Source organism: Ixodes scapularis, unplaced genomic scaffold (genome assembly GCF_016920785.2).
Source record: "Ixodes scapularis isolate PalLabHiFi unplaced genomic scaffold, ASM1692078v2 PGA_scaffold4__175_contigs__length_147842914, whole genome shotgun sequence".
In the NCBI taxonomy this organism is placed as follows: Eukaryota; Metazoa; Arthropoda; class Arachnida; order Ixodida; family Ixodidae; genus Ixodes; species Ixodes scapularis.
The window spans coordinates 70,426,477-70,454,144 of NW_024609879.1; the positions used below are offsets into that span (position 1 = coordinate 70,426,477).

Consider the following 27,668-nt stretch of genomic DNA (forward strand, 5'->3'; position numbering starts at 1 on the left):
TAGAGTATAATTCTGGTTACTTTTACTACCAACATTCTTCAGTAGAGTACAAACACTTCCAAAACGTAATTGAATTTGTTTGGAATTTACTTGGCGCGTAGGTCTCTAGCTTGTAATATATTAATCAAAAAGTCTGGAGTGATGGTGTGATGACTCCGTTAGAAATCACAATCTGCTGTATTCTTTATGACTTCCAAAAGACGTGCTAAGCTGCTTCAATCGAAGTTTTCTTTGAAATAATTCGAAATACGCAGCATAATGTTTGTGCAAAAAGTTTAGCAACAAAGGGGACTCACGTATCGTAGACATGGCACCTCCCGTGCTTTAGTTTGGCGGCGAGATCGACTCAAAACGCATTCCGAAATAATTTCATAATATGCCTTGCCGCGATTTGGGGGACTTCTCATTTAGTCTGGCTTGCATTTTCCTAACAGCCGAACTTGAACTTGATTAGGCAGCCAGACTTGTTGATGCGAGTGAATGAAAACGTGCACGCTCAGGATAAGCACCGGCTCGTGGACAGCAGCCTCTTTCGCTGATCAACAACCAAGAGCGAGTATTTGGTCTCCCTAGTCAAGTGCGAGGAGGAGGGCCGGCTACTTCAAACTGTAAAAAAAAAGAAGAAGCTATTAGGAGGGTCAAGAGGGAAGAATGTGTAACGAAGAAGAGTGTCCACGAAACCTCTTCACAACCCCATTTCATTTCCGCCCTTCTCCATCATCTAAAACCAATCTTGATTCATCGAGGTTAAGATTCCAGAATCACAATCAACCACCTGGTAAAAAAACTGGGTTCAAGGATTCTGAGAATAAAACAATGCGTGCATTCGGAAGGAGACGAAAGAAACGCGTTTGAACGAGCTTGGATGTAAACGTTAAGCTACAATAGGTACAGAAGGGACTTTAGGCAAACCCAGTCTAGGTCACTGCAGCTCAATAAAGCCTGCAGGATCTAGCTTCCTAGCTCAAGGGAGTGCATGCACTCGCTTGAAAATGTACTTGCGCAATGTCGAACAAGTACCTCCTGAACCGGCGATTTCCGAAAATGGTTCATTGTGACCGTACCGAGCGTTGGCGTCACAATCCTCCGCTGGCGGAACCACCCTAGCTTCAGACAAAAGGTTTAATATCCGAATGATATCCCCAGCACTTCGATAGTTCCAAGAGTAACGTGTCATTCAAAACAAATTGGAAAAAGAAAAACGAACAAGACGGCACTAAGAAGCGGGTGTACCTGGGGCTATCCATTTGGTCTTTTGTTCGCATTTGGAGACTGTGTTTTGCTCGCTCCTTGTTTTCTGTTCTGTGTTCGATCGCTTAGGTTCAAGTTACCAATTCGTTGTCGTTTACCCTGAGCTCTAAGAAAATATGGAGGAGAAAGGTAGCAATGGCGCGTCTTCCTCCCTTCTACTGACGTGCCTCCTGGCGGACAGGAGAAGGAGGGAGGAGCTAGATGTTTTCCTCATTCTCCAGGCAGAAGGGAGAAAGCTTTCGCCCTCCCGACTCATCTTCTTTCGGTTCCGTTTTTCGAGCACGTCGCGAACGTTGTTTAATAAATGTTGTTGAGTTGATTGAGCTTAAGCGGCAGCGAAGGCGGCCTGTAATTCCGTCTTCAAGTCCAACCGTGCAGGACATTTCGGTTGCATTGACGTTTTTACCACTAATTTTATCAAACGAGCAAACGAAGCTGCTAGAAACAGCGAAGTTCCGGAGCACTGCGAGCAGTGCTACGTACACTGGGTAAGATCACCGCCACCAGATTGCGGGACCCACACGGAAGTACGGTAGTGGAACCACGCGGAACTGTGGCGACGTTTTCGACGTCATGAAAATCGCAGGAACTGCGTCCAAGACAGGCAGGTTTTCCTGCCAGCTGCCTGGGTGTCTTCCGTGCTGAGTTCGGTTCGGTTTTCCCATGCCAAGTGCCATCCGGCAATTAACGTGGTCCTGTATTTCTGCGTGTCAGCAATATAGCAGCAATATCGTGATGGGAATGTTGTGCGTTGTGAACAGAAGACTGAAATTATCGCCTATGTGATTGTGTGTTCGCGTGTCAGTGGTGTAACAAGAGATGACGTAAGGTGTCGGTCATTGATGCCGGTGGTCGGGCCGTGATCGGAGGCGCGGGGTGTCCCAGGTTCACATTCCGCTTTACATTACATGAAAGGGTTTAGGACCACTTGAGGGATTAGGTGGAATCGATCGACGTGCGGATAATCATGTTGGAACGCTGGTCTGAACGGTAAGCTTCTATCTTACAGGGGCCAATGTGACTGTCAGTCCCCGAGAGCGATTGAGCACTCGGGAAAGGACTGAAGAGTACGCTATTATAAAGGAAAGTACCTATACTTACAGTGTGGAATTTTAGCATTAAAAAAATAGGTAAAATCGAAAAAAAATATCCTTTATTTTTTGTTTAAATGTACTACGGTTCCTGCAGAAACTGCCCTCCAAGTAGCACGCTGGGATGAGTGCTAGAAGTTTTTGTGCTTGCCACAGCGTAGCTCCGTACATTTAACACCTGCCGCAATTCGCGGCTTTGTCTGCATTTAAGTTGATCGAAAAGCGATTTCTCTGCCCGTGAAGCTCCACTTCCAACTGAGTGATTATTGCTCTACAGAGATTAATTCAAAACGGCAATTACAGCCGTGCGCGAACAGCACAAATAGAAAACCAAAACACTACAATATAAATACTGGCTACGAAATGCCGTGCAGGGAAACAAACTCATGTTTTGGATCCGCATTGGAGCAGCTCGATTTACTGGCTTTCAAATAATCACGACATGATCAAATGTTTTCTTTTTATTAAAAGATTCATCCCCAGAGCCTTTAAAAATACTCTCAGAGGTATTACATTGCTGGAAAAAAATCAACATGCTGGGAATATTTTTTATTGCTGAGGCAGTCACCGAGAAGTTCAGTACGTGCAAAACAACCAGTATAAAAGACGGAAACGCAGAGCTCGAGTGTAGTGATTGCGTTGGTGACCCGTTGTATGATGTTTGTATGTGCCATGTATTTGTATGCGCTCAATGTATGTTCAGTTGATGCTTGCAGTATGCGTAATGTGTCTTCATGTGTGCATATAAAGGTTATCAAAGATCCCGAAGCGAAATGGTGGTGTGAGAAAATAAAAATATTTTTTGTAGAACATGAATTGCGCGGTACCTAGCTCCACCTAGCCTAGCTACATGCGATTACTCTGCTTGACCCTTCCATCTGGTGGCAATCGATTTAACCTCCTTCTACGCTACGCGGCTATGCCATAATTTCTTGTTACCGTGCAAGAGGCTGCTTCGGACTTGCGGTTTTTGAGAACGGCTTTTGGTTTTTCGAGCAAAGGTTTACCATTCCTCTGTGATGTGCGGTCGACGAAGGAATTGTGGCTCGAAGAATAGCAAAGGTAAGATATGAAGTGCGCGAAGTAACTGGTAAGCACTGTGATGTTAAACTCCGTTTAACATCGCAGTGTTGACAATGAGAAGACTGAGTGACTGCATGCTTTCGGAACGCAAGTTTCTTTACCTGCAAGAAAAAGCCGGCTTCGGAAATAAACTCAGTTCGCGGAAAGCTCGTCTTATGTTTTAGAGCGCAGCTCTTAGGGGCCCATTTCCGGCTTGAGCGGCGTCAGGGGGTCACGTGACCCCTTAGGTCACCTGACCCCCTGACGCCACGTGACCCCACTGAGGCCATGTGACCCCCTGATGTCACGTGACCCCCTTGGGGACACGTGACCCCCCGAGTTCACGTGACCCCCCTAAAGTCACGAGACCCCTGAGGTCACGTAACCACCCTGACGTCACGCGAGCCCCCTTAGGTCACGTGACCTCAAGGACTCACCTATCCTTCAGTACGCTTCCATCTTCCTCCTCAAGAGCTGCGCTCTAACCGGCGTTACAGGGAATTGTAAACGGCTTTCATTTTTTATTTGCTGCTCCTTTCGCCCCGTACAATAGACTTAGTGTTCTCTTTAAGGCTTATTGAGCTCGATTTGCTCGATTCATGGCCGCCATAATGAGATGCAGGCAACGGAGGAACTTTGCTCTCCCGCTTTCAGGGCGAAAGTTTCTCCCTTTCTAAACGAGCAAATGTGTCAAGAGCGTTTCTCCCTTTAGGGAGGACTATACTGACCCTTTTTTCCTAAGAGTGTGAAGTCTGACGATCCCCAGTTCCGTAGATATTTCCAGCGACAAAATGTTTCCACCGTTGCAAAATGCATCTGATATACTGAGTACAATATAGTGAGAAATGTAATTAAGATAGACTAGCGAACACTCTAGATGAAATGCCTTTGCAAGATAATAAAGTACTATCATGCATAACCAGATCTCAAATTACCTCAGTCAAAAATTTTTTCGTTTCAGCATGGTTTTTAAAGGTAAAGTTTGTTGAAACAAATTCGTTCTTTTTTGTAGATTTTTCTGTGCCGGTAGTCACAAACTGAGTCCGAATTGATGCTGTATATTTTGACATTCCGAAGGCCGTTGACCGTGTTGATCATACTTTACTCCTCTGCAAAATTTATTCTTATGGCATGTGCCCAAAGCTTCGTGAATGAATCAGGAGCTACTTGAGTTTACGGAGTAACACAGTTCGTGTTGGCAACTCTTTTGTAGTGTTTTACGTCAACTTTTGATGTACCCCAAGGTCCGAACCTCGGACTACTGTTGTTTATTTTGATTGTAAACGATATAGTGTCATACGTCAAGCACTCAAATGCCCTTCTTTTTGTTGACGGCATAAAACGTTTCTTTTTTAATCTTAAAAACTATATTGACTGTGCTTTATTGCAAACTGATATTGGGGCAATTTCAGAGTGGTGCAAAAAATTGCGTTCTCGTTAAATTCTGAAAAATACCAAGGTGATTTCATTATTGAGAGAGCGGGACGTTTATTTTTTTACCCTTATGTGCTTGAGGGAAATGTGATAATAACATTATTTATTTGTGTTGTGTTCAGAAACAGCACATAGCCTAAATAGTTGTACACAGTTCGTCATTGGAAATTAAATGCAGGCAGCCACATAGATTCAATATTAAAAACAAATGATCGACTCCGGTGTTCGTCGATAAGTTGTCACGTCACTAAAAATGTCTATGACAGATTGGTCAAGGCTGTTACATTCGAGCTGCATTCTTGTTAAGGGAGACGTATCGTATAAAGTCAGGGGGTAGAACGGGCTCTGAAACCGACTTGATCGCAAGGGAACATGAAAACAAACAGTACTTAACAAAAGTGATGAATCAATACTTCCGTTGTCAATCTTATGTAAGGACATAAAATCATAAAAACGCCTTCTATCAAGCAAGTTGCGCTACCCTAATTTTTTAGTAGTACTAGTAACACTTGCGTCCAAAAAGCCTGTCGTAGATTACGCCGATGAAGCGTCTTGGAACACGCTGAATAGAGCTTGACGCAGTGTAGTTGATACAATTCCAAATAATTGAAGCAAACTCCATCTTTGTACGCACTAAACAGCGAAACAAACACACGAGATAACCAGAAGAAAATTTCCTCGTAAAACGACATATCACCGCAAGATTTCTAAGAGAGGCAGTACATATAGTTGAAACATGATTAGTAAAAGTTAAAGATGAATCAACAAAAATTCCAGGTTCACGAATGACGTACACTCGTAAGATGACACTGCTTTCTATAGTGTAAGGAAACACAAGAAAATCTCGCTTTCTAGACAGGGACATTATTTTTGTCTTTTGATCATTAAGCGAAAGATGGTTCATAGAACACTACCCTGAAATTGTGAACGCGTCATCCAGAAGAAATTTTCACTCCGAGTGCGAACGGACACAGCGAAGCAGTTTGATGTCGTCGACAAATAGTAACACTTCAGAGTTTTTCACGCTGTAAGAGATGTCGTTCACAAAAAAAACAAGAATAAAAGTGGACCAAGGTTGCTTCCTTGGGGCACTCCGGAAGGCGGCAAAATGTCATTAGACATGAGCCCTGACACACGGACATAATTTTCACGACAGGAGAGATAACGTTTAAACCAATGGCAGTACGTTGGACACAAACCATAACTACCTAGTTTGGTATGAAGAGTATTGTGATCAACCTTATCGAGTGCCTTCGTCAAATCAAACTATATTGCATCGACTTGTGCATTTTCACAGAGAAATGAAACAGTGTAATCTAACAAACGAGCACAGATTAGATTTAACCGACTTGTCCTTCGAAAATCCGCGGTGCTCAGGGTTTATTTTTAGGCTGAATTAGCTGTACAGACGTTCGTGTCTTACCATCGCAAAAACCTTGGAAAAGTCACACAATAATAAAACGAGACGGTAGTTATTTACAGTACTAGGATCGCTTGATTTATGATTCGAAACAACTACGGCGCTTTTCTAGATAGAGGGAAATATTCCTGAACGAGGTGATAAATTAAATATGTGTAATAAGACAGAAGACAGAAGCTCCGCACACCCTTTCACAATAAGACTGGGAATGTCATATGTACCACAAGACAGCTTAGGTTTCATTTAAAAAAATTCTTTCCTTAATTTGAAGTTCGTCAAATGGGGTAAAAGAAAGAAAATCTAGTGTGCCTTGGCACGTCGTGCTGCCGTCAGTGACTGCCGCAGACGCAAACATTATTTAAAATGCACTGCAAGCTTGTTGACAATTTTACTTGGATCACATGCGTAACCGGAATCATCTCTTATGGGGACCACATTATGGTTTCGTTCCTTTTTTGGTGGTACATACTTCCAAGAGTGTTTGGCTCCGTGTGCATGTCGGTCTCAAGTACAGCCATGTGCATAGGTGTCTTGTTTGAAACCCCGTTTGCCAAAGCACGACACTGACTGAATTTGGCGTACCACTTATGCAGTCCAAATTTTTTTTATTATACGACGATAATAAAGCTTACGTCGTAAGAAACGCCTGAGCTCCCTTGAAAACCATGACGGGTACTTTTTTGCCTGAATAAAACGCTTAGGAACGTATTTACCTATGGCGCTGGAATCTACTGTTGTAGGAGTCTCAGCAGCCGAATCCGCGCAATTATCATTCAAAATCGGTTGCCAAGCATAGCTTTGCAAGTGCTTGTATGTACATATTAAGGTAATTTCCCTCACTGTACAAAAATATTCCTGGCTGCAAGAGCCTGGTTGACGCAGCGGAAAGAGAAAGGACACAACGAAAATTTAAGGGGCAAGATACGATTAGCACGATACAATTGACAAGATACAAAGAATTGTCGAGGAAACTAAAACAAACCAAGCATATTTCCCGCAGAATTCTGGATAATATTGCTTTGTAAAAATCTATTAAAATAACTAAGATCTAATAGGTTCGATCTGTTCGGGCTGGTGACCTTGCTCGCCAACAAATCACAACTTGCCAGCCAGTCAATTTCTGATAAATGAAAACCATCATATATCTGAACTGCGAACTTCGTCATATCAAGCTGTTGTTCTAGATTTTGAAAAAGGAAGCAAAAACTTCTGAGTCAAGGTATGGTGGAAAGTCATAGTTCCCTATTAGATAATTAAGCCCGTGACAGGAGGTAACCTGAACCCATACACATTCCGGGTAAGTCTCGAGGTCACATCTTCTACATGCACACAGCGACGCGTCCTTAGCGATTAAAACACCTCCTTCATATATCTGCCCATAACGGCATAATCACGGTCGTTCAGGAATACTGTACATGACGGAGGAAAATATTGAGAGCTAATGATACAGTCCTCTTTCCAAGTTTCAGTAAGGCACACAATGGTGTATGGATAGCCCACAATTTCCGACATAAACTCGGGGCACTTCGTTCTAAGGCCGCGAACTTTCTGGTAGTAAAGCGTGCATTCCACAGTAAAAGGTTACAAGGTTAAGCATTTACAATGACCACTGTCGCCGACGTGACTCTAAGAATGCCAAAAAAGGGCGAAAAAGGCATCCGGTTGGCCAAATGTCGGGTACATTGATATCGTCAAAGTCATCGTTCTCGACAGCCACGTGAAAGGATGCATAGGTATCGTGTTTCGTTACAAGCTTGGTGCACGTCACTGACTTGCCTCTCAAAGCACCTGCCAGGGATTCCGTAATGTCAACTTCCGTTGTTTGAGGATCCAGCCGGGAGACGAAGAGCCCTCGGCGTCTGGGTTGCAGAGGCACAGAGCCCAGCTTGCTGCCGGCGTTCTTTCGCTCGGCAGGTCTGTTTTTTTGTCTTTTTTTTCTTGTAACAGTTTTGAATCCTTCAGCGTCCACGGTGTCCCCGTGGCCTGGATATGCAGATGATGACGATATTCCATGAGCCGCGCTATTTACGGGAAGATAACGACGTTGTCGCTGAGTCAGAGACTTGGGTCGGGTATCCAGAGCAACAGAAACAAAGGGCTGCGTCATTGACTGCAGAACGTCGCATGAGTTTTTATTTTGGCAGCCCCTGCCATGGGGGGGGGGGGGGGGGGGGGGGGCCTCGCTCACAACTGCTTGGCGAAGTTAGGAGACTTCCACTCGTAGTGCACTGTTGTCCACGCGTAGCAGCTCAACCTCAGCGGTCAAAACTTCAAGCCGAGATGAAAGCCCCATGAGTAGACGAAGGGTTTCCCAAGAAATCTCTGCATCTGCCGATTCACCGTTGTCGCTTCCGCCGTTGTTGAATTCCGCGTTCCTTGTTTTGGGCGTAGCCGCACCATCAGTCTCAGCGCCGATAAGCCTCGTCGCAGAAGGATTTGCGCGCCTCGAACAAACCCTGCATTTGTAACTGCTTTTTCCAGACTGCATGAAGTTGTATTCTGCTATCTGAATATCTAGGCACTTCCAGAAAAACTGACGAGAACATGACGCACCGTGCAAAAATTGTTGTCTGCCAAAAAAATGGGCAGAGCAGCAATCGCACCCGTCCTTGCTCCCCGTCATTTGCGCATTACCTACCTTGCGTCAGCATCGTCGACAGCCCGTCTTACAGCGTCTCGCAACGAGTGCGACGTTAGCAAAATAGATCGTGTATCCCTGGTAAGAGACCTTGGCGTCTATGTTGATAGCACTCTATCATTCACTGTGCACGTTTCTAAGATTGTTGTATCAGAAATAAAAAATTTGGGAATGATCACTTGGTTATAAAGTTTTTTTACTTCACCATTATCTGAGTGTGTCTTTTGTGTAGCCTTGTGCGCTCAGGACTTGAATTTGGTTCAATTAGTTGGAATTCACTATCTTTAACACAAGTTGAAATGATCGAGCGTCTGCAGAAGAAATTTATGCAAATTATTTATGACCGATGCATTGGTCGGAAACAGTGATTTAGTTGGGATTTCTTGCTGTCTCTGTTCAGCCTTGACAGGCTATCACCGAAGGGGGCTGTTAGAGACATTCATTGTCTTCATAAGGTAGTGCACGGTACTGTTAAAACTGAAAATTTACTCATGAATATAGACTTTCATGTGCCGTCCAGAGCTAGTTGCCATTTTTAACATTTTATTTTACTAGAAGTAGCGAATCATCGCCATTTTATCGTATGCAGTCTGTCTTTAATGTTATTTGCGATTGTGACGTAGATATTTTTCTTGATATTGTTAGTTTCATGTCGGCCTAGAAAAAATGTATTTCATCCAACCAAGAGTTAGTGTAAGGCTTTATTTTGTCTGCAACCTTGTATTTGTGTCCTTGCAAATGTCTGTATAATTCTGTGTATGTATGTATTTTAAATAGCGTTGCTGTAAACACGAAATAACAGTGCACCACACAAAAGGCGTTACAACTGTTTGTGGACACTAAAAAAAAATTAATATTATTTAAATAAATATACTAGATAACATAAATAATAAAACATGGAGAAGACGAAACACAGACGAGTGCTTCGTCCTCTGTACGTTTCATTCTTTTTGTTAGCTAGTGTACTTTACCAACACGCTCGTTAGGAGCGTAATAACAAAAGTTTTTGAAATACAGTATCTTGGGTAGAGTATTTAAGAATGACAAAAGTCTGGCTTGAGTTCAATTCGGCCTCGATTCTTTATTTTATTAAATGTGTTCTCTGCTATAAATTCACAGCCCCTTTCTTGGCTGTTAACGTGTTCTTGTTCAGAACATTCCTTAACGCGCCGCGTCTATAAAAGCAGCGATAATGCGCTTCTTCGGGCCAGTCACTCTTCCGTCGCCGACGCAGCATGCGTCGGCGACGGAAGTTTGTAGGCAAAAGTTCGACTCATTAAACGTTTATTTCAGGTTCTAAATTTATCTGCTCTTTTCATTGGTTACAAAATTACACCACGAGGAAAGTGTTTATAAATCAACGTGTAGAAAATTATGTGCATGAAACAAATACGCTGACAATCCATCCTTAGATACGTCCTGTACGGAATCAAGAACTAATAATAGCATATGTCTTTTGTCTTATACGCACTCACACCAGAATTATCTTTGAAGGTACTTAACTATATTGCGCTCCAAGGTAACTATAAAAACTATAGAAATGCATGCTGTTACTACTGGGAAATCGTTTAGAGTTTCCGATGTTCTTCTTCAGGTCGGAGTGTCCCCATGAAATAGCAGACAAGAATGATAAAGTTATTATTATGTCGCAGCCGCAAGACGCTTATTATCTCATTATTTTTTTAATATTCGAAGTTACTTTTTTTTTTTTCTCGACACGCTCCTCCTTGGCGGAAATTAGCGGACGGCGTAAACGTTATAAGTCAATCGCAATACGGGGACAGTTTAGTGAAGTAGAAGCGCCTGCGGAAATTTCTGGCTATAGAAATGAAATGAAATGAGCTACATAAATATATACTGTAAACGACTTAATTTTCTCGAGGAGCCAATTTTCGCGAATTTCGCGAATCGCCATAAATTCGCTAAAAAATAGGTCCTGCGAACAATTCCGGTAAAATGTAAACACATTGGAATGTATATTGAGATCTCACCGGGTCGGGGAAATTAGAATCCGCGAACAATTCTAAAACTTCAGCTTTTACCTAAATCGCAAAATATTGAGCCCGCGAAAACTGTCGTTTACAGTATTTCAGAGAAATTGCAAATATCCTTTCAACAAAAACATTTACGTGATTTGGGTAGACTAAATTCCATTTTTCCACATAACATATCACTTGCACTGACTTTCGAACAGCAGCCATTGTTGCGGCCTTGCTGCCGAGAGCGTGCTTCCTGCAACATGCAATCCGCGCCCTTTGAATTGTTTTAGTTGACAGGCACAGGTGGGAAAGTTCACCAGCAGGACTCAATGACGTAACGTCCAAGCTATGAATAGTGTGAAACAAGCTTTACATTTTTTTTTTGTAATTGCGTAATGTGCATTTTTATGAAGCCGGAAGTTAGTCAGCCTTAACGCAATGCAAGTGCCGTTCCACAGCTGGATTGTGGCATTTCATATGCACCTTGCAGTAGTGATTCACGACTGCACGCCGGTACGATGCTTATCCGGATCGAAATAACAAGTGTCGTGTTTTATGCGCTTTGCTTCTTTTAAGGCGCATTTGCAAAACTCAACTAAAAATCGAAGAATATTTGAAGTTAAACTTGTTCCACGCTTCTTGTTTAGAAACACGTGTATATAGTTCACGAAAACCGCAAATATGGCTTTCTTGAAACCACGTCCACGATTTCTTTGTATTAAGCTCCGCACACGTGGTTTCTCGTTGTTCTAAATGGCATGGAAGTGTTTTGTCGTGTTCGTGATTACGTGCTTTTTGCAGCTGGTTTTCTGAATTTATGTTTTATCTTTTATAGTTGCCGTGCCCTCTCAGACGGTTCTGTAGGTAAACTAAATTATTCGGTTTTTATCATTTGTAATCATGTCCTGTATCTACCGAACCGTAAACTACGCACTTCTAAATTAACTTTCTGAGGTCATAAGAAGTCGGAAATTGCCCCGCACACACCTCCTTTGTCGTTCACATGGAATCTAAATAAAGTAAGAAGTTTGTTTCCTTTTTTCCCCTTATAGATATTCCTTTGTGGATCGGATGACTGTGGCGTTGCTTTTTTTCATAGACTGCTGCTTGCAAATGAACTGGTGTGGTGGTTTTATCTCTTCCACCTCAAAGATGTGCCATTTATGACTGAAGTAAAGACTAAATATACTAAAATTCTATACTTTTTTCCATTATAGGCCAAAGGGGATAGAACTGAATCAACGGGAATACACTGTAAAGCATTAGAGTACCCATGTCAAAGTCATTATATAAAAGTCAGTAAACGAATAATGCAGGAAGGTAGCGAGCTGGCTTACGAAGTCCCACCCCGTTATTCACCCGTCTACATGAGCTGCCATTTTTTTAAGTAAAATGAACTGCCCGTTATGTCTACAACAAACGTGGGATTTCACATTTTCATGAGAACTTCCAACCTTATCAAGAAAAGGTTATACCAAAGGAAACATAACTTTCGATTATCTGCAAGTGCGTAAGACCCTGTCAATGATCAAAGACGAGCGAGAAAGGTTTTCGCCTTTTTCAAATGTCATACGTTGAAATAGTATATATACGGCCGGCGAACGGTCTTTGCCACATCTCTCAGAAAAAAAAGAACACCGACCATGGTTCTTCTTAAAGTATTCCTTGTGCTTTGTGCCTTGGCGTATGGTAAGTTTTCTGACCGAGCTGTAACGCGAAACTTTTTTCTTGGTGTGTTTCTTTACTTCAGTTTCTCAAATAGACAAACGAAAACCATATATCTGAAATTCTATGCGCACGCCCATAAAACGGTTATAGACTGCTACAGTCAGTAATCAGAACCTATTGTGCGTCAACGACCATGACTTGCATTTTTACACAGGTTTATTTATGGTTAGGGTAATCGAATCAGTCGCTACTGTGGTGGAGCATTAAGGGACGTTTCTTTTAATTGAAATTAAACTGTTGAAATAAGGAGAAAACAGAAGTTATAAAAACGAAAAGCAAAGGATCATGAAGGCGAAAATGCACACTAAAGACGGTGTGTAACAAAGTCGACTAGCCGGACATGGGCGCTCGGGAAGTACGACCACAAACAAGACTAGTGTGCTAAGTCGTGGACTTTTCGTTGCAGACAGCGTTTTGCTGTGTTTGATTTACATCATCACAGAAGGCGTAACCTTTTTGTTGAAGGCTAGCAGAACGTGATCAAATAATATCTGCTGAAAAATAATAAAAACCAGAAATTGAAATACTTATCTAGCATCTTAATGTCGAACAATCACCTGATGGCAATATCCTAATTTACTGAGTCGACAAGGAGGGCGTAGACCGTAAAAATGTACTCAAAATGTGTTGTAAACAATTACTCATTCAGTTGCGCGTAAACGGAGGGCAGTTCACTTTACACACTGTAATGCTAACCTCTGCGTAGGCTCGCAGAGTATAAAAATTCCTGCGTATTTTGCCATGTACTTTTCCATGCAAAAGTTGTTGACTGTAGTTTTTGAACAGAAAATTAAGATATAAAACTAGGAACGCAATAAAGAAGAAAAGAGTTCATTCCCGAAAACGTGCTTTTTTAGTATTATGGGTAAAACGTCAAATTAAACAAAGAAATATGAAAGTAATGCCTCAAAATATTGGTTCAAAAGCAAAAAGTTGACAGGCACAGTTGTAATTTCTGAACAGTTTACTGCAAAATGTAAAACAATATCACGTTGATGGCTCTCTTCCACTAAGCACGCGAGAGCCCATTCACTGCATTTTGCCTTGCGTTCCCTAGCGCGCTCAGCGCCAACTGGCGATAATAAACCTCAAATTTATTTTCATCTGGCACATAGCCATTTTGAAATAAGTTGTCGTTTTACTTCGTTAATAATTGTACACACATGCGCTCGGTGGTAAACAACACATGAGTGTAATTGCATGCATATTTGTTCACGGTGAATAACCACGTGGTTTTGCTTTTTTGCTTATAATAAAAGGTTCTTGGAGTCCTTTATTTTCGGACATTGATATGAACTCATAATCTAAACTCGGAGACAGATTTAAATAAAATATCCGACGGATTTTGTGTCGTTCGGTTTGTTCTGAGTGTCTTCCGATTTAGGTTACGCTGTTCCCTAACCAGCTAGCCGCCTCGGTGGCTCCAACGCGAGAGCGTCGGCCTACCCATCCCCGTGTGTCGGGTTCGAATCCCGGCCGAGGTGCCCGCAATTTGACGGAGGCTTTTTGCGGTGAAGGCGCCGTGTAACCGAGCTTTCGGTTGCACGTCGAAAGATCCCCAGGTGGTCGAAATTAATCCTCAGTCCTCCGCTGGGGCGTGCCAGATGCCCGTCGTTGGTTTGGCGCGTAAAAACCCCCAAATTTGATTTTTTTGTCCCTAACCAGCTTGTCTGAGTACCTTCGCTTCTTGACACCCTTAAATTTATTCTATTTGGAAACGGGTGAAATAGAAAAAAAAAACACGCGCCTGTGTCGGATAATTAAGATAAAAAAAACAAAAAAACAACAAAACAACCCGAGATTATGCATCTTTAAAATTGCTCATAAATGCTTACAGTAACAAAAACCTAATTTAAGTTTCATAATCGTGGTCGGCAATAATAAATCACATCACGATTTCAGTGTTTTTTTCCTCTACGCCCCTTCCGTGAGGAGAGCTTTGAAGCGCAGTCAAGTCCGAAGGCGAGGTTGATAAAAACGCAAAAAGGACGTACCATAACCAGGGCAGCTGTGAAATCACAATGTGTTACTGGATAATGTCTAGAGGCAATATCTGGCGAATATATTTTTTCTTGTGAGTTAGATGGGATTGCCTATTCACGGGAATAACAACGCATGCCTGTTTTTGACTGGAGTAGCCGCTTATATTTACCAAATAATGCACTCAGCACTTGAAAAATTTAGACTTTAAACCATTGACAGGGAAAGTTACAAGAAACCATAAAGCCTCTCTGGTTTTAGTTTTACCGTTTTATGACATATGTGAATATGGACGTTTCTTTATAGACGCCTTCCCAGGCATCTATATATAAACGTCCCTAACAAGTTGCGTCAGGAGGCCTAGTGTGCGGAGTGGGATGTAAAAACAATAGCGTCTTCAGGGCTTGTTTATGCTACATTGAAGAGAGCAGAGCTCGTGAGTTATGTCTCACTGAATCTTTTTAATCTATTTATGGTATTTTATAAATGAGAATACAATCAGTTTTCTTCAAATTACGATACAGTATTGAAATTTTGGAGAGTGTGGTGGTAATTTATTCTTTTAACGAGAATTTTATGTTCAAACACATTGCTACTTCTCAACCGATGCACTTGCTTTAATGGGTTTTTTTTTTCAGGGACGTCGTTATACGCAAACCTTGATGGCGATGCAAAAACGAATAGTGCAACCTCGCTAGTAAGAATAAAACGTGAGTATTTACTTTAAGTGTTAATTTGCTTACTGGTTAAGTGAGGGTTCTTTCGCGAGAATAAAAAGGTGCAGCTTTTCTTAATATACTGAGCTTACGATATAATTTGTGATCTTGCCTTAAACAACACAAGTTTTGCGATAATACTATATATAGAAGAAAGGTCTTGTGACGTCGAATATTAGCGTAATTAAGGCATGAAGTGTGATAGCGACAAAAAAATTAGGACGTTATTAACACCCTGTAACGCTGAATTGGAGGAGGAGGAGGGAAGGGTACTGGAGGGGGTATACCCCACCTCCTCATCCTCCCTGCTACTCCTCCTCCCTCCTATTGCTCCTCCTGCTACAAGCTCCTTCCCTCCTTCTACTTCACCCACCCCTCCTCCTCCTCCCCTCCCTTTCATCCTCCTTTTCCCCCTTCCCTCGCTCCCCCTCGTCCTCCCCCTCCTCCCCGCGCGGTGCATTATGGGACATTTCCCATAATGCACCGCGCGGTTACGCCGACGCCGCTCGAGCCGGACATGGGCACCCAAGAGGTGCGCTCTAAAACACCTTGCTGCAGAAACAATGAATGGCTAAATATCCTGTTTTTACCCGATGCCGCTCATACCTTTTTATTCGGCCACTCAACTTTACTGAGAGTAGTGTTGTGGGGACGGATGGACGAGAAAAATATTATCGAGCATGCTCAACTGATGAAGAATTCCTCTAGCCAAGATTTATTCTACTAGTATGCTCCCTCTCGCGTGAACAGTTCGATATTGAGCAGTTTCGCAGAAAACGTTTATTCGATTCGTGAGATATTTGATGTTTTCCAAGCGAAATTGTGGCCCAGTTGGATTAATCACTACCTGAGTCAGTCAAGATATACCGTTATCACTGTGCCTAGCATTTCCGAATCGCCAAATTTTCCAGATGTTTCTACTAGAGATTAAATGGAATACCATTATTCTTGAGTTAAACTGAAAATTGCTTTTTTTAGGGCGAATATTAAGCAAATCCAGCGTTCATAAACCACAATGAAACGATTTTATAACTTACAATGTGAGCAAAACAAAATAAAACAAAACGAACTTGACAAAGACTGCTTGCGTACCTAAATGTTACTCATAAACACAATTCACATGGGCGAAATTATCAGGAAAGTACACGCGCGTACGTTTGCGGCTCTAAGGCTCAAAATCGGGGTTGTTTCCGCGCGGAAATCATCGGTTAAGAATTTACCCATTTGACTTTTTTTTTTAGTTCCTTGCCATAAGAGCACAGAAATCTAAATTTTGGAGTGTGTGACGTTGGAGGCATATATTGGTAAACAACAAAACCGAATAAATTAATAATAATACCTTTTTGTAGACACCGAAACTGCAAGGATACGTGGATTTAAAGAAAATTTGGACGCGCCGTCGCACCGATTTGAACACATGTGACTTCCGTAGCCTTTATCACCAGATTGATCCTCTTGGTTTAATGTGAATTATTTGCTTGTCTAATCTATTTATGTGTTTTCTAACGAGATGAGTGGGGTGATTCTTTCAGATGATGCTTTGGCGATTCACATCCGAAACAGTTTTTTTTTTTTCAAGTGCCAGACATAGATAATCCCAGGATTCTAAACTGGAGTATTTTAGATAATATTTTAGTTAAAAAAAAAAAACACTTTTATAGTTCAAAACAAAAGCTAGTCACAAGCAATTAAGCCACAACTTAGTGTGAATGTAAAAAAAAGAGACAATGTGAGACAGAATAGTTGTTGCCTTCCTGGCTTTGTTGTATTTGAAAGAACATTAATATTAAGCATCTCAGAGCACAGCTCTTAGGCGCCCGTATCCGGCTTAAGCGGTGTCGGCGTCGCCGTCGCCGTCGGCGTAGCCGCGCGGTACATGATAGGTAAATTTACCCGCTAAATCTAGCGGAAAAAATTCCACGCTAAATTTAGGGGAAAAATTTCCCCGCAAAATCTTGCGGAAAATTTTCCCCGCTAAATCTAGCAGAACATTTTCCCCGCGAAATTTAGCGAAAAAATTGTTTCCGCTAAATTTAGCGAAAAGGTGAAGGTACGGAGAGGCATAGCCCCCTCTCCGTACCTTTCCCTCCTCCTCCTCGAAAGCTGCGCTCTAATTTGGCTTTACAGGGAGTTGTAAACGGCTTTAATTATTTATGTTTAAAGTTTTCTAAAATTTTAAACCGAGTAGATGATATTCTCTTTAAAAACAACCCTGTTTTCCAGGTGATTTATATGTTGGAGGTTCAGCCCAACTTGAACTTTATATACTTTATAGTACAGGGCACAAGAAACGTCTAACGAAAAAAAAACATGTGTCTGATTATTTACGCAAGTTTGTGGAAAAGGTAAGTAAATTTGTATGAAATTGCAAACAGGAAAGTGACGACTTTTCAAATATTGACAGTATGTAGTCGACCTGACCTTCTAACGCTCCGTAATTATCTGAATAAGAAATGTATAATTAACTACGCATATAAACGGCAAATAGTGTGCTGACACAGGTATTGTTAATTTCGCGAATAATATTGTTGAAAACATGACTAAAATAAGAGGTCTAAATTTACTTGCGTAATTGACACTGGAAAAAAATTCCTCTTGAGACCATGTGACGCTGCCTTGACGGTCGTCCAAAGTGCGGCTGGCCAATATGATTGGGCAAGGCACTGCCATTAAGATTTATACCTCCGCGATCGCTAGCCCCAGCGCAGCGTGCTTCGATTTGCTATTGTGAGACTAGAAGTTTGGTTGACTTTCCGAATACGTACACTTCGGATGAAGTAAATGACTACCGATACGCCGGCAAGACGAACGTCCGAGACTGACTGTGTAGTTCAAGTTTGGGAGTAAAAGATATGTTGAAGTATCCTCGCGCCAAACGACAAGTATTTTGGGTTGGTTCATTCTTACTAGTCACTGAATGTTCCCCAGTACCAAGTCCATTCCAGTCCGCTTACCAGAAGTAAATCTCACAGAATCCAGTTTTGATTGGCTGGATCAACCAGGTGCGGGATTTTTCAGTCGGCCACTAAAAAATTACCCCCTTTCGTACCTCTAGGGAATCGATGCGATAGGACAGAACGGAAGATTCGTAGTTCTTTTCTATTTTTTTTTTTTTTTTGTATTAAGGATCCGCTAATCTGGTTCGCCCAAAAGATTGCCGGCTCGTTTGGTCGTTCTGGTTGCGCTGGCGCTGCGTTGGGAACTCTACGCCTTAGAGGCTAAGCCCATAACACTGGACTTCGATCTGCTTCGAGTCGAAAGAGAGATACGAGCCAGCGAGGAGCAAGTCACGCGCTGTTCGGAACAAAGAAAACAACTTTAATAAAAGCATACCTGTGTCTCTACAGATCAGGAAAGTGAACTTGAAAGCTCGCACCACAACGAACGCGACACTATACGCGCTTCGTTTCGGCCGCACAGGGCAGTGCCATGTTGGGGATGGCGATTGTTGCGCCACGATTCGGTTCTGAGGGGAAGCTTGGAAGTTTCTGTACTATGGGAATATTTATTGGCTCTAGTTCTCACAGGAGAATGAGATGGTTGCGGCGTTTTCGTTGGCGAAGCTAGCAACATCGGTGACGCAGACGTTTGTCACGTCTTCGTTGTCAATGCAGTTTTTCATCAGCGATTGATCGTGCAGTCCCCCGCAGGGGGCACCTGTGAAAGCAGGTGTTTGGAGAGTGGCGTCTCCACGGACCCCGAGCCATGCGGGTTCGCCCGCCCACGTCTGGCTGTGCGTGGCTTTCTCGTGTCCGGGGAAAAGGGCATCCTGGTGGTTGAGCCAAGCCCGGGGTAGGTTTGGACCCTTCGGGGCCCCCCGGGCGAGGCAATACACCACTTCGGCCCCCGCTTCCCGTAGACGGGTGTCCTGGCTTGGCCCGACCAGGATGATTCAGTCAGTCGCCTTTTCTTCTACTATCCCCTCCCTTCTTTGGCCTTTCTCTGCTCTTCTCTTTTTCATTGTCACCTTCTTTGGCGGCAAGGGCTAACCTTTGGGTGGAGACAGATACCTTTCTCGAACCACACTTGGTTATAGTTACTTGGTAGCACTGTTAGTGTAGCATACCCAGCCAAGCCATACTTGCTATGGGGTGCTACCTACCCCCTTGTTGGGCTCAGTGGTGGGTGTTGCGCCACAGTTTCTGAACACCCTCCGCCTTTCATGGCTTCCGCAAACCCTAAACCCGGTTCGGGACGAACCTCTAAGAGGCAGCGTCCAGAACCACAGACCATTGAAAAAGAAACTGTAGAAACATTTTCAAAGTTTTTTGTTATTCACTCACATGACGAGCAAAAACCTGTAGCAAAGATGTCACCTTTTATTGTCGCCAAAGTGCTAGAAAACCTTGTTGGATTTTCTTACAAGGCCAAGAAACTGCACTCGGAAGACCTTCTTGTTGAAGTGAACACTAAAAAGCAAAGCGAAGCGCTTCTCAGACTGACCAACGTTCTGGACGTGGAGGTGTCGGTGAGCCCTCACCGTACACTAAACACGGTCCGTGGTGTCCTGTCTGAAGAAGCCTTTCTTTACACCAATGAAGATGAACTTCTTCAGGTTCAGTGGTCGTCGATGCTCAGGTGTCGTCGATGTCAGACGTATAGTGTTCCGCAAGAATGGTGAAAATATCCCTTCAAAACATGTTATTCTCCCTTTTGAAAGACGGGCACTCCCAGAGACGGTCAAAGCCGGTTACCTCAACTGTCGCATCCGCCCATACATCCCCAACCCCCAGCGGTGTTTCCGTTGCCAGCGCTTTGGCCACGGATCACGCAGCTGTCGTGGGAAGGAGACATGTGCCACGTGTGGAAATGAGGGTCACGTGTCTGATGGTTGCGAGGCAGAGGCACACTGCGCAAATTGCAGAGGACCACATCCTGCCTACTACCTAAGCTGCCCCCTCTGGAAGCAAGAGAAGGACATCCTCGCAATTAAGGTTAAAGAAAACAGTCGTACGCAGCTGCAAAAAAGCGCTTTTCCTTCCTTTCTAAGGGAGGTTATGCCGAGGTGGTGCGCAGGGGCCCGCACCACGCTCGGAAACAAAGGTCACTCAGGTCTCTCCTGAGATCTTGGTTGCCGACCTAAAGGCCCCATCCCCACAACAGAGGCAGCATGCTGCTCCCCTGGGCAAGGACGGGCCGGCGATAGCCGTGCCCGCCCTCCCTTTCAAGACGGTGGCAAAGGGTCAGCGGGCTCACCCTTCTCGCGGAGAGGGCGCTCCAGCTGACTCCTCTGCTCAGGACAGGCCAGCACTGGCTGTACCTGTCAACACAGGCCGCACTCCTATGGAGGAGAAAAAGCAAGTTCCTCAGCCTCAGTCTCTGGAGAGACAGCCAGGAACCAAGGAGCTGTGTGGGTCGCATGCAGCTCCCTTGTCGGGAAACGAGGTGGAACAGATGTATGGGGTAGAACCCCTCCCCAGTTCATCAACCACCCTTCCACCCAGTTCTGGTCGTGGCCGCGGATCGGGGCCTCGCGGCACGGACCCTCCCAGGCCAGCAGGCAAGTCTGCCTGCAAGGCTCAGGAAAACACTAGCGCTGCCTTGTCTGCCCCCTCGTTGACTCCGGGTTCTGACCAGGGCGAGATGGAGTGGCAGACTACTAAGAAATAAAAATAAAAAAACCTGTAATTCCTCCAAAGTGAAACAACTGACTCACCTTTCCATCTGCTCCGGTTTTTTGTCCCTAAAATTGCTTCAATACTCGTACAGTGGAACTTCCGTGGCCTTCTAAGAAACCTGGACGATGTAGAGCATCTTCTGGAGGAGTACAAGCCACGAGCGCTGTGCTTGCAAGAGACTCATTTGAGTCCCAGTCGCTCTAATTTTCTGAGACGTTACCAGGTTTTCCGGAGGGATCGCCCGGGCTCTGGCAATTCTTCTGGTGGAGTTGCGGTGGTCCTCCCGAGAGACGTTCCCTGCACTGAGGTTCCACTGTCCACACCACTTGAAGCAGTGGCAGTTCGGTTCATGCACCATAAAGCTCTGACAGTATGCTCTTTATATTTACCACCTTCTTTCACCTTGAAATGTTCAGATTTTAACTCGCTGTTAGAGCAGCTTCCAGAGCCTTTCCTTTTAAAGGCGATTTTAATTGTCACAACCCTTTATGGGGGAGCACACGTCAAGATGTCAGAGGAAAAATAGTTGAGTCAGTTTTAACCACACGAAGTCTCTCTCTTTTTAACACGGGCCAGCCAACCTATTTTAGTCCATCATTTTTGTCATCAACTTCCATCGACCTTTCAATTGGTTCTGCTATTTTACTTCCAGATTTTTCCTGGAGTGTGGATTCCAATCCACGTGGAAGCGATCATTTTCCTACTTTTTTAACCGGTAGCATAGCCCCTCTTTTAATTCATACACGCCCGCCTCGTTGGAAGCTTGACAAGGCTAATTGGGGCCTTTTTAAGCAGGCATCGCTTCTAGCATATTCTCGTCTCGAAAGTCTCACAATTGTCGAACTCAATCATCTTTTAACCGAGCGCATTATCACAGCCGCCAAGCTGTCCATCCCGCAGACATCTAAATTTCTTCCTAGGAGGCTAAAGCCCTGGTGGAATTCGGAATGTGAAGAGACACGCAAGAAACAAAATCGGGCTTGGGGTATTCTGAGACGATACCCCACTAGAGATAACCTCATATCCTTTCGGAAAATGAAGGCCCGTGCACGCTACGTCCGAAGAAAAGCCAAGCGGGAAAGTTGGCACGGCTATGCTTCCACTATAAATAGCACTACCTCACCTAAGGAGGTCTGGGATCGAATACACAAGATCAATGGTTCCTATCATGCATTTAAAATCCCCCTGCTTTTTAGAGATGGAACATGCCCAGACACACTCGAGGAACAAGCTGATATTTTTGGAGAACATTTTGAGTATATATCCAGTTCACATCATTATTCATCTACTTTCCTTCGACACAAGCTGAAGGCTGAGAGCAATCCCTTGAAAACCTCAGGAGGTGAACAGGAAGATTATAATGCTACATTCAGCTTGCACGAGCTTCTCGGAGCTCTTCATAACACAACGCCCTCAGCTCCTGGACCAGATGGTTTACATTATTCAATGCTGCAGCATATTCATCCTTCAACACTCGATGTTATTTTATGTCTTTATAACCGCATATGGCAGGAGGGCTATTTCCCTTCATCTTGGAAGGTAGCACATGTCCTTCCACTTTTGAAGGCTGGTAAGGATGCTTCTTTTGTTTCCAGTTATAGGCCCATTGCTCTTACCAGCTGTCTCTGTAAGACACTAGAACGAATGATTAATCGTAGACTAATGTACTATTTGGAGCATGGCAAGGTACTCGACAAATTTCACTGCGGCTATCGTTCATCAAAGTCTACAGTCGACCACTTGGTCCGTCTCGAAACTGTTGTACGTGACGCCTTTGCGCACGGGCAGCACTGCCTCTCCGTGTTCTTCGATCTCGAGAAAGCGTACGACACGGCTTGGCGCTTTGGCATTTTGAGGGACCTTTCTGACCTCCGACTACGTGGTCGCATGCTTCGTGCAATTCAGAGCTATCTAGACAGGCGCACCTTTCGAGTTCAGCTGGGAAACACACTCTCCCGTGAATTTTTGCAGGAAATTGGAGTGCCACAGGGGGGAGTGCTAAGTGTCACCTTGTTTATAGTTAAAGTGAACTCCATTGCTTCAGTAGTCCCTCCGTCGGTTCAGTACTCTCTTTACGTCGATGATTTACAAATTTCAGTTTTCTCCTGTAACCTCTCAGTCTGTGAACGCAGGGTTCAGCTAGGCATCAACAAGCTTACTAAGTGGGCTGACAGTAATGGGTTCAAGTTCTCTCCTCAGAAGACTGCATGTGTTTGCTTCAGCCGCAAACGTGGAATCCTTCTTGAACCATCCCTAACAATCTATAATAGTAATGTTAGTGTCCAACCTCAGCACAAATTTTTGGGTCTTACGTTTGATAGTAAACTGAATTTTATTGCTGATGTAAAAAGCCTGAAATTGGGAGCTCACAAATCTCTCAATATCCTTAAACTTCTCTCGCACTGGTCTTGGGGCTCAGATCGATTGTGCCTCCTGCGGATCTATCGCTGTTTGGTACGCTCCCGACTAGACTATGGCTGCTTTGTTTATTGGTCTGCCAGACAGTCTGTTCTCAAGATGTTGGATCCCATTCATCATCTTGGGCTTCGGTTGGCTACAGGTGCATTTCGTACATACCCTGTGCCCAGTCTATATGCAGAGGCTAACGAGTGCTGCATCGAGAGAGGTAGATTCGCATTGGGCATGATGTACTCTCTTCGCATCCGATCTGTACTCCAGCAGCCTACTCGAGAAGTTGTACAAGAAACACGCTCGGAACGACTGTTTCTTGCAAAACCTAGCGTGATCCCTCCGTTCAGTATGCGACTGAAAACCTTGATTGAGTCTGTCGGATTTGATGTGGCATCCCAGGTAGTAGAATTTCCTGGCATCATAGCACTTTGGGAGCACCCTGACATACACTGCAACTGGTCTCTTGCACAGTATAACAAGAAAAACACTCCATGTGCTGTGCTTCTGCAAGAATTTTACGAACTGGCTCAATTGTATGAAGATCATACAAAGTTCTATACAGATGGAACAAAATCTGAGACCTTTGTTGGCTGCTCTGTCATTGGCTTTTCAGCGGAAGTTGTAAGGCGGATAAACACTGCCGCTACCATTTTGACAGCGGAGCTGTATGGCCTCCTGCTGGCTACGGAACACATAGCCCGCCTTAGGATACCGCTGGCAGTAGTTTTCACGGACTCTCTCAGTGCCTTGCAAGCCATCTCTTCTCTGCTGCCTACAAGAAACACCCTTGTTGTTGAAGTTCAGAAGAAAGTTATTGTGGCAGCTAGAAAGCATTGCATCATTGTCTTTTGCTGGATTCCCAGCCATGTTGGTATCCCAGGCAATGAGGCGGCCGACCGTGCTGCTCGCACATGCGTCAGCAGGGAGGTAGACATAAAAGGAATCCCTTACGTGGACTACCGCTCTTCTGTAAGGTCTCGCATACAAGCCCAATGGCAAGCCGAGTGGAATGAAGAGATCTACAATAAGCTGCATCTCATTAAGCCAAACCTGGGTGAATGTGCAAGTGCCCGACACCGAGAACGGTTTTATGAAGTAATACTGTGTCGTTTGCGCATTGGCCACACGCATCTGACTCATGGCTACTTGCACCGTGGGGAGGATGCCTTTTTGTGTGAACAATGCGATAAACCTCTAAGTGTTCTCCATTTTTTAATTGAGTGCCCTTTCTACGAACGGGAACGCCAATCTCACTTTGCACAGTTGTACAGAAATCACACTCCCTTACACCCAATGTTGTTGTTGGGTGATGAACCATTCGTGGCTTACAAGCAGGTTTTTAAGTTTTTAGATTCTATTCGTCTTCTACATCAATTGTGAATTTCAGTTTCTCACTCATGCCCATTGTTGTTTGTGATTTAATCCAGTTTTATGTCTCATTCCTTTTATTTTTAACCCTGACCACTAGAGTACTTTATTCTCACTTACCCTCAATGCAATAGTTTCCTTCTTTGGCGCTCTTTGGCCTCAGCAGCCCTTGCGCCATAAACCCCCAATCCCAATCCCGATCGTGCAATCGCTGTTTATGCCGTGTCGGACACATCAACGTTTGCGTCACTTACGGCGTCTTCAGCAACAGCAGTAGAGAACGTTTTCTTCGTCGTCAGTGGCATCCTGCGGCACGCGGTTCCCTTCTCAGATGCCTTTGGCCAACGAATAAAGCAAAAATACTAGGCAAAGCTTGTTAGATCATGAAGCGGCGGCAACCAGCACCATTCGGGAGGTAGCCAGCCTGCCTGAACTGCTTTGAGACTCGCCTTATATATCTTGTTTTCGTAAGTGTTCCCCCTCTGTCGTTTTATTTCATAACGATTACCCAATTGCTCCCAAAAACGGGATCGCTGGGCAAGGAATAAAAGGAACATCTGGAAGAGAGTACCCTAAGTTCAGATTCTCTCACGCGCCAAGCCCGAATAAAGTTGTAGCTCGGTTACTGTTATTGCCCTAGCTCTCATAATGATTCTTCGTGCACGCGCGCACATAACTTCATTCATCTCGGGAATCGGGAGTGTGCACTCAACGGACTGTGCTTTATATTTACTAAAAATGGATTTTTCAATGACAGCTGTATTATTGCAGGCGAACATAAATCTAAAATTTCCGATGTTTTCCTTGTTATCCGTCGCGTTTTTACGCTTCACGTGTTGCACAGCAATAAGGATTCATCTCGAAAGGTAAAATGAGGGCACTGCAGCTTACTGGCCCGCGCCACCGTATGCCTCCTAATGGCGGCCACGGACCCGCCGGTACCGGCGCACGTAACCGGGCCAAGCGGTAGTCCGTAATTTTGATTTGGTGCCGCCAGATGGGGCGGCATCGGTAAAAGAAGTCTATGCGGAGAGCAAGGCATCTGCTTCTTGCGCAAGGGTTGCAGTGACGTCTGAACGACGCCAAGTTATGATTGGCTTCGAATGGAAGTATAGTAGCTAGACCTCAATGGCTAGGTGCCTTGAAGTCAACCCACTATTTTTTTTTTTAATGAGCCAATAAGAGCTTAGCGTTCTGACATCGTCGAAAGCCACGTGCAAGAAGCAGACAAACTTGCGCTCCGCATTAACTACAGTCCAAAATTGTTTTTTTTTCGAAAATTTATTTTGGAGACAATTCTGTGAACTTTTGGAGCATAGGTATTGTTTACAAAATTCAGAGGAAAGGGGGGGGGGGGTGGAAGGTGTTTCACGAAACACGGCCCAAATCGCTCGTGCGAAGAGTCGGTATCGCATAGAAAAATGTTTGGGGCAATATTGGTCTCTACCAAAGCCCCTAGCTGGGAATATTAATCAAATCGTTATAATAAGGTTCTCAATCATTTTACGTAATTACAATATACATTGGTAAGTGAAAAATCATGGCTTCAGTTAGAAACTATCTGGGCATAATTTAAAACGGTGAAATACGCGCAAGTTGCAAAAATGTAAGGCACGCGTAATACTTCACAATGTTCAACCCCCCCCCCCCCCCCCTTCTCCATAAGCACTCACTATAGACTCGTTCTTTTAAGTTTTGCGTTTCCCATCAAACTGCATCTCCGCAGCTGCGGCCCTGCTCTCTCCGGCCGATATCGCGTACCCATCGTATCGCCGCTTCCTGGAAGGAAGGTGTAACTCGAACCGACGAAATAAAACACTGTGCGGCTTGAATAACCTTGAGAGAATAATATTTGATTTTTGAATTCACCTCCCTCTTGAGAATAATGCTTGGCTGCGCACAATGGTTGCGCGCTTGGGCACATGAGAAGCAGGACTGCAGGCACGAAAATACGTTTTGATGGGAAACCGAAACTTCAAGACTCGGTCAAATGAAGTGTTTGTTCAAAACGCCATAAAATGATGCACGTGCTTGACACCTTGTAATGTGCTGACTTAGAAGTTTTCTTTTATGTCTGCAATGTTTTTCTGAAAAAAAAACATACCTTTGCATCTAGATATGGAAAGCATAAATATTCAGAAGTAAAAAGAAGAAAACTGATTAGCACAAAAGGTAATTTTATTTACATGCCCACTGGCAGTAACCAAATTATAGTAACTAATTTTCTGTGCAACGCGTACCTTTCGCAGGTGGGATTTGGCCCGCGCTTCGTGAAAAATCCTGTATACAAGATACGCTTTTATAACCCTATACTCAACCTTGATGTGAGCTTTTTCGAGTCTCAAAACGAGCTGAGTTTCATCAGTTCCCCAATGCAGACTACGTCAGACTACGTTTCCTCTATGTAGGCGGTATTATCATGATTCAGTTGGGACTAACCTTGTGCCCTTATTTGGTCCTCGGTCGATGCAGAACGAGCGCACCTTGCTTCTCCGTCCCTATCAAAACGCCGTTCTCTATTCGGGCGTCCGATTGGCACAACGAACATGCTGGGTCTTAGTGGGCTGCCTGCCGCTTCTGTTCAGCAACCCCACCTCCAATCTGTTCTTTTTTTATTTTTTTTGTTCGAGGCAGTGCGAAGCAGACCGGAGTTCTTCCAACTTAATTCGCTGGATCTTGAGAAAGTAGTACCATTGCCTTCCCTGCATGCAAGCCGGACACAAAGAGTTACTAACATATAGGCGACCTGGAACTGTCAATGTGATTGACTGATCGGTCTTTGTTGCCATGGCGGTCCAACATTTTAGAAATAATCCTCCGCCCAGCCGCTGTTTATGCTCAATCAAAACGTTTTTCAAGATCTTTGAGGACAACCAAAAAAATATGTCTTTTATTCACGTCTTAAAATTGACAGCTTTAGGAGGTTGTTGTATGCATGAAGCACTATCACTTAAAGAGTATATATAGTAAA

General features: G+C 43.9%; 1 protein-coding gene across 1 annotated transcript in view; it reads left to right on the plus strand.

Moving 5' to 3' along the window:
* The first annotated feature begins 12,518 nt into the window (after window positions 1-12,518).
* LOC121837620 overlaps window positions 12,519-27,668 on the plus strand; it is a 34,592-nt gene continuing 19,442 nt past the window's right edge. Inside the window, exons 1-3 of the mRNA XM_042293310.1 lie at window positions 12,519-12,564; window positions 15,222-15,293; window positions 17,523-17,644. Coding sequence (XP_042149244.1) covers window positions 12,519-12,564; window positions 15,222-15,293; window positions 17,523-17,644 — 240 coding nt within the window. The remainder of the gene's footprint in view (window positions 12,565-15,221; window positions 15,294-17,522; window positions 17,645-27,668) is intronic.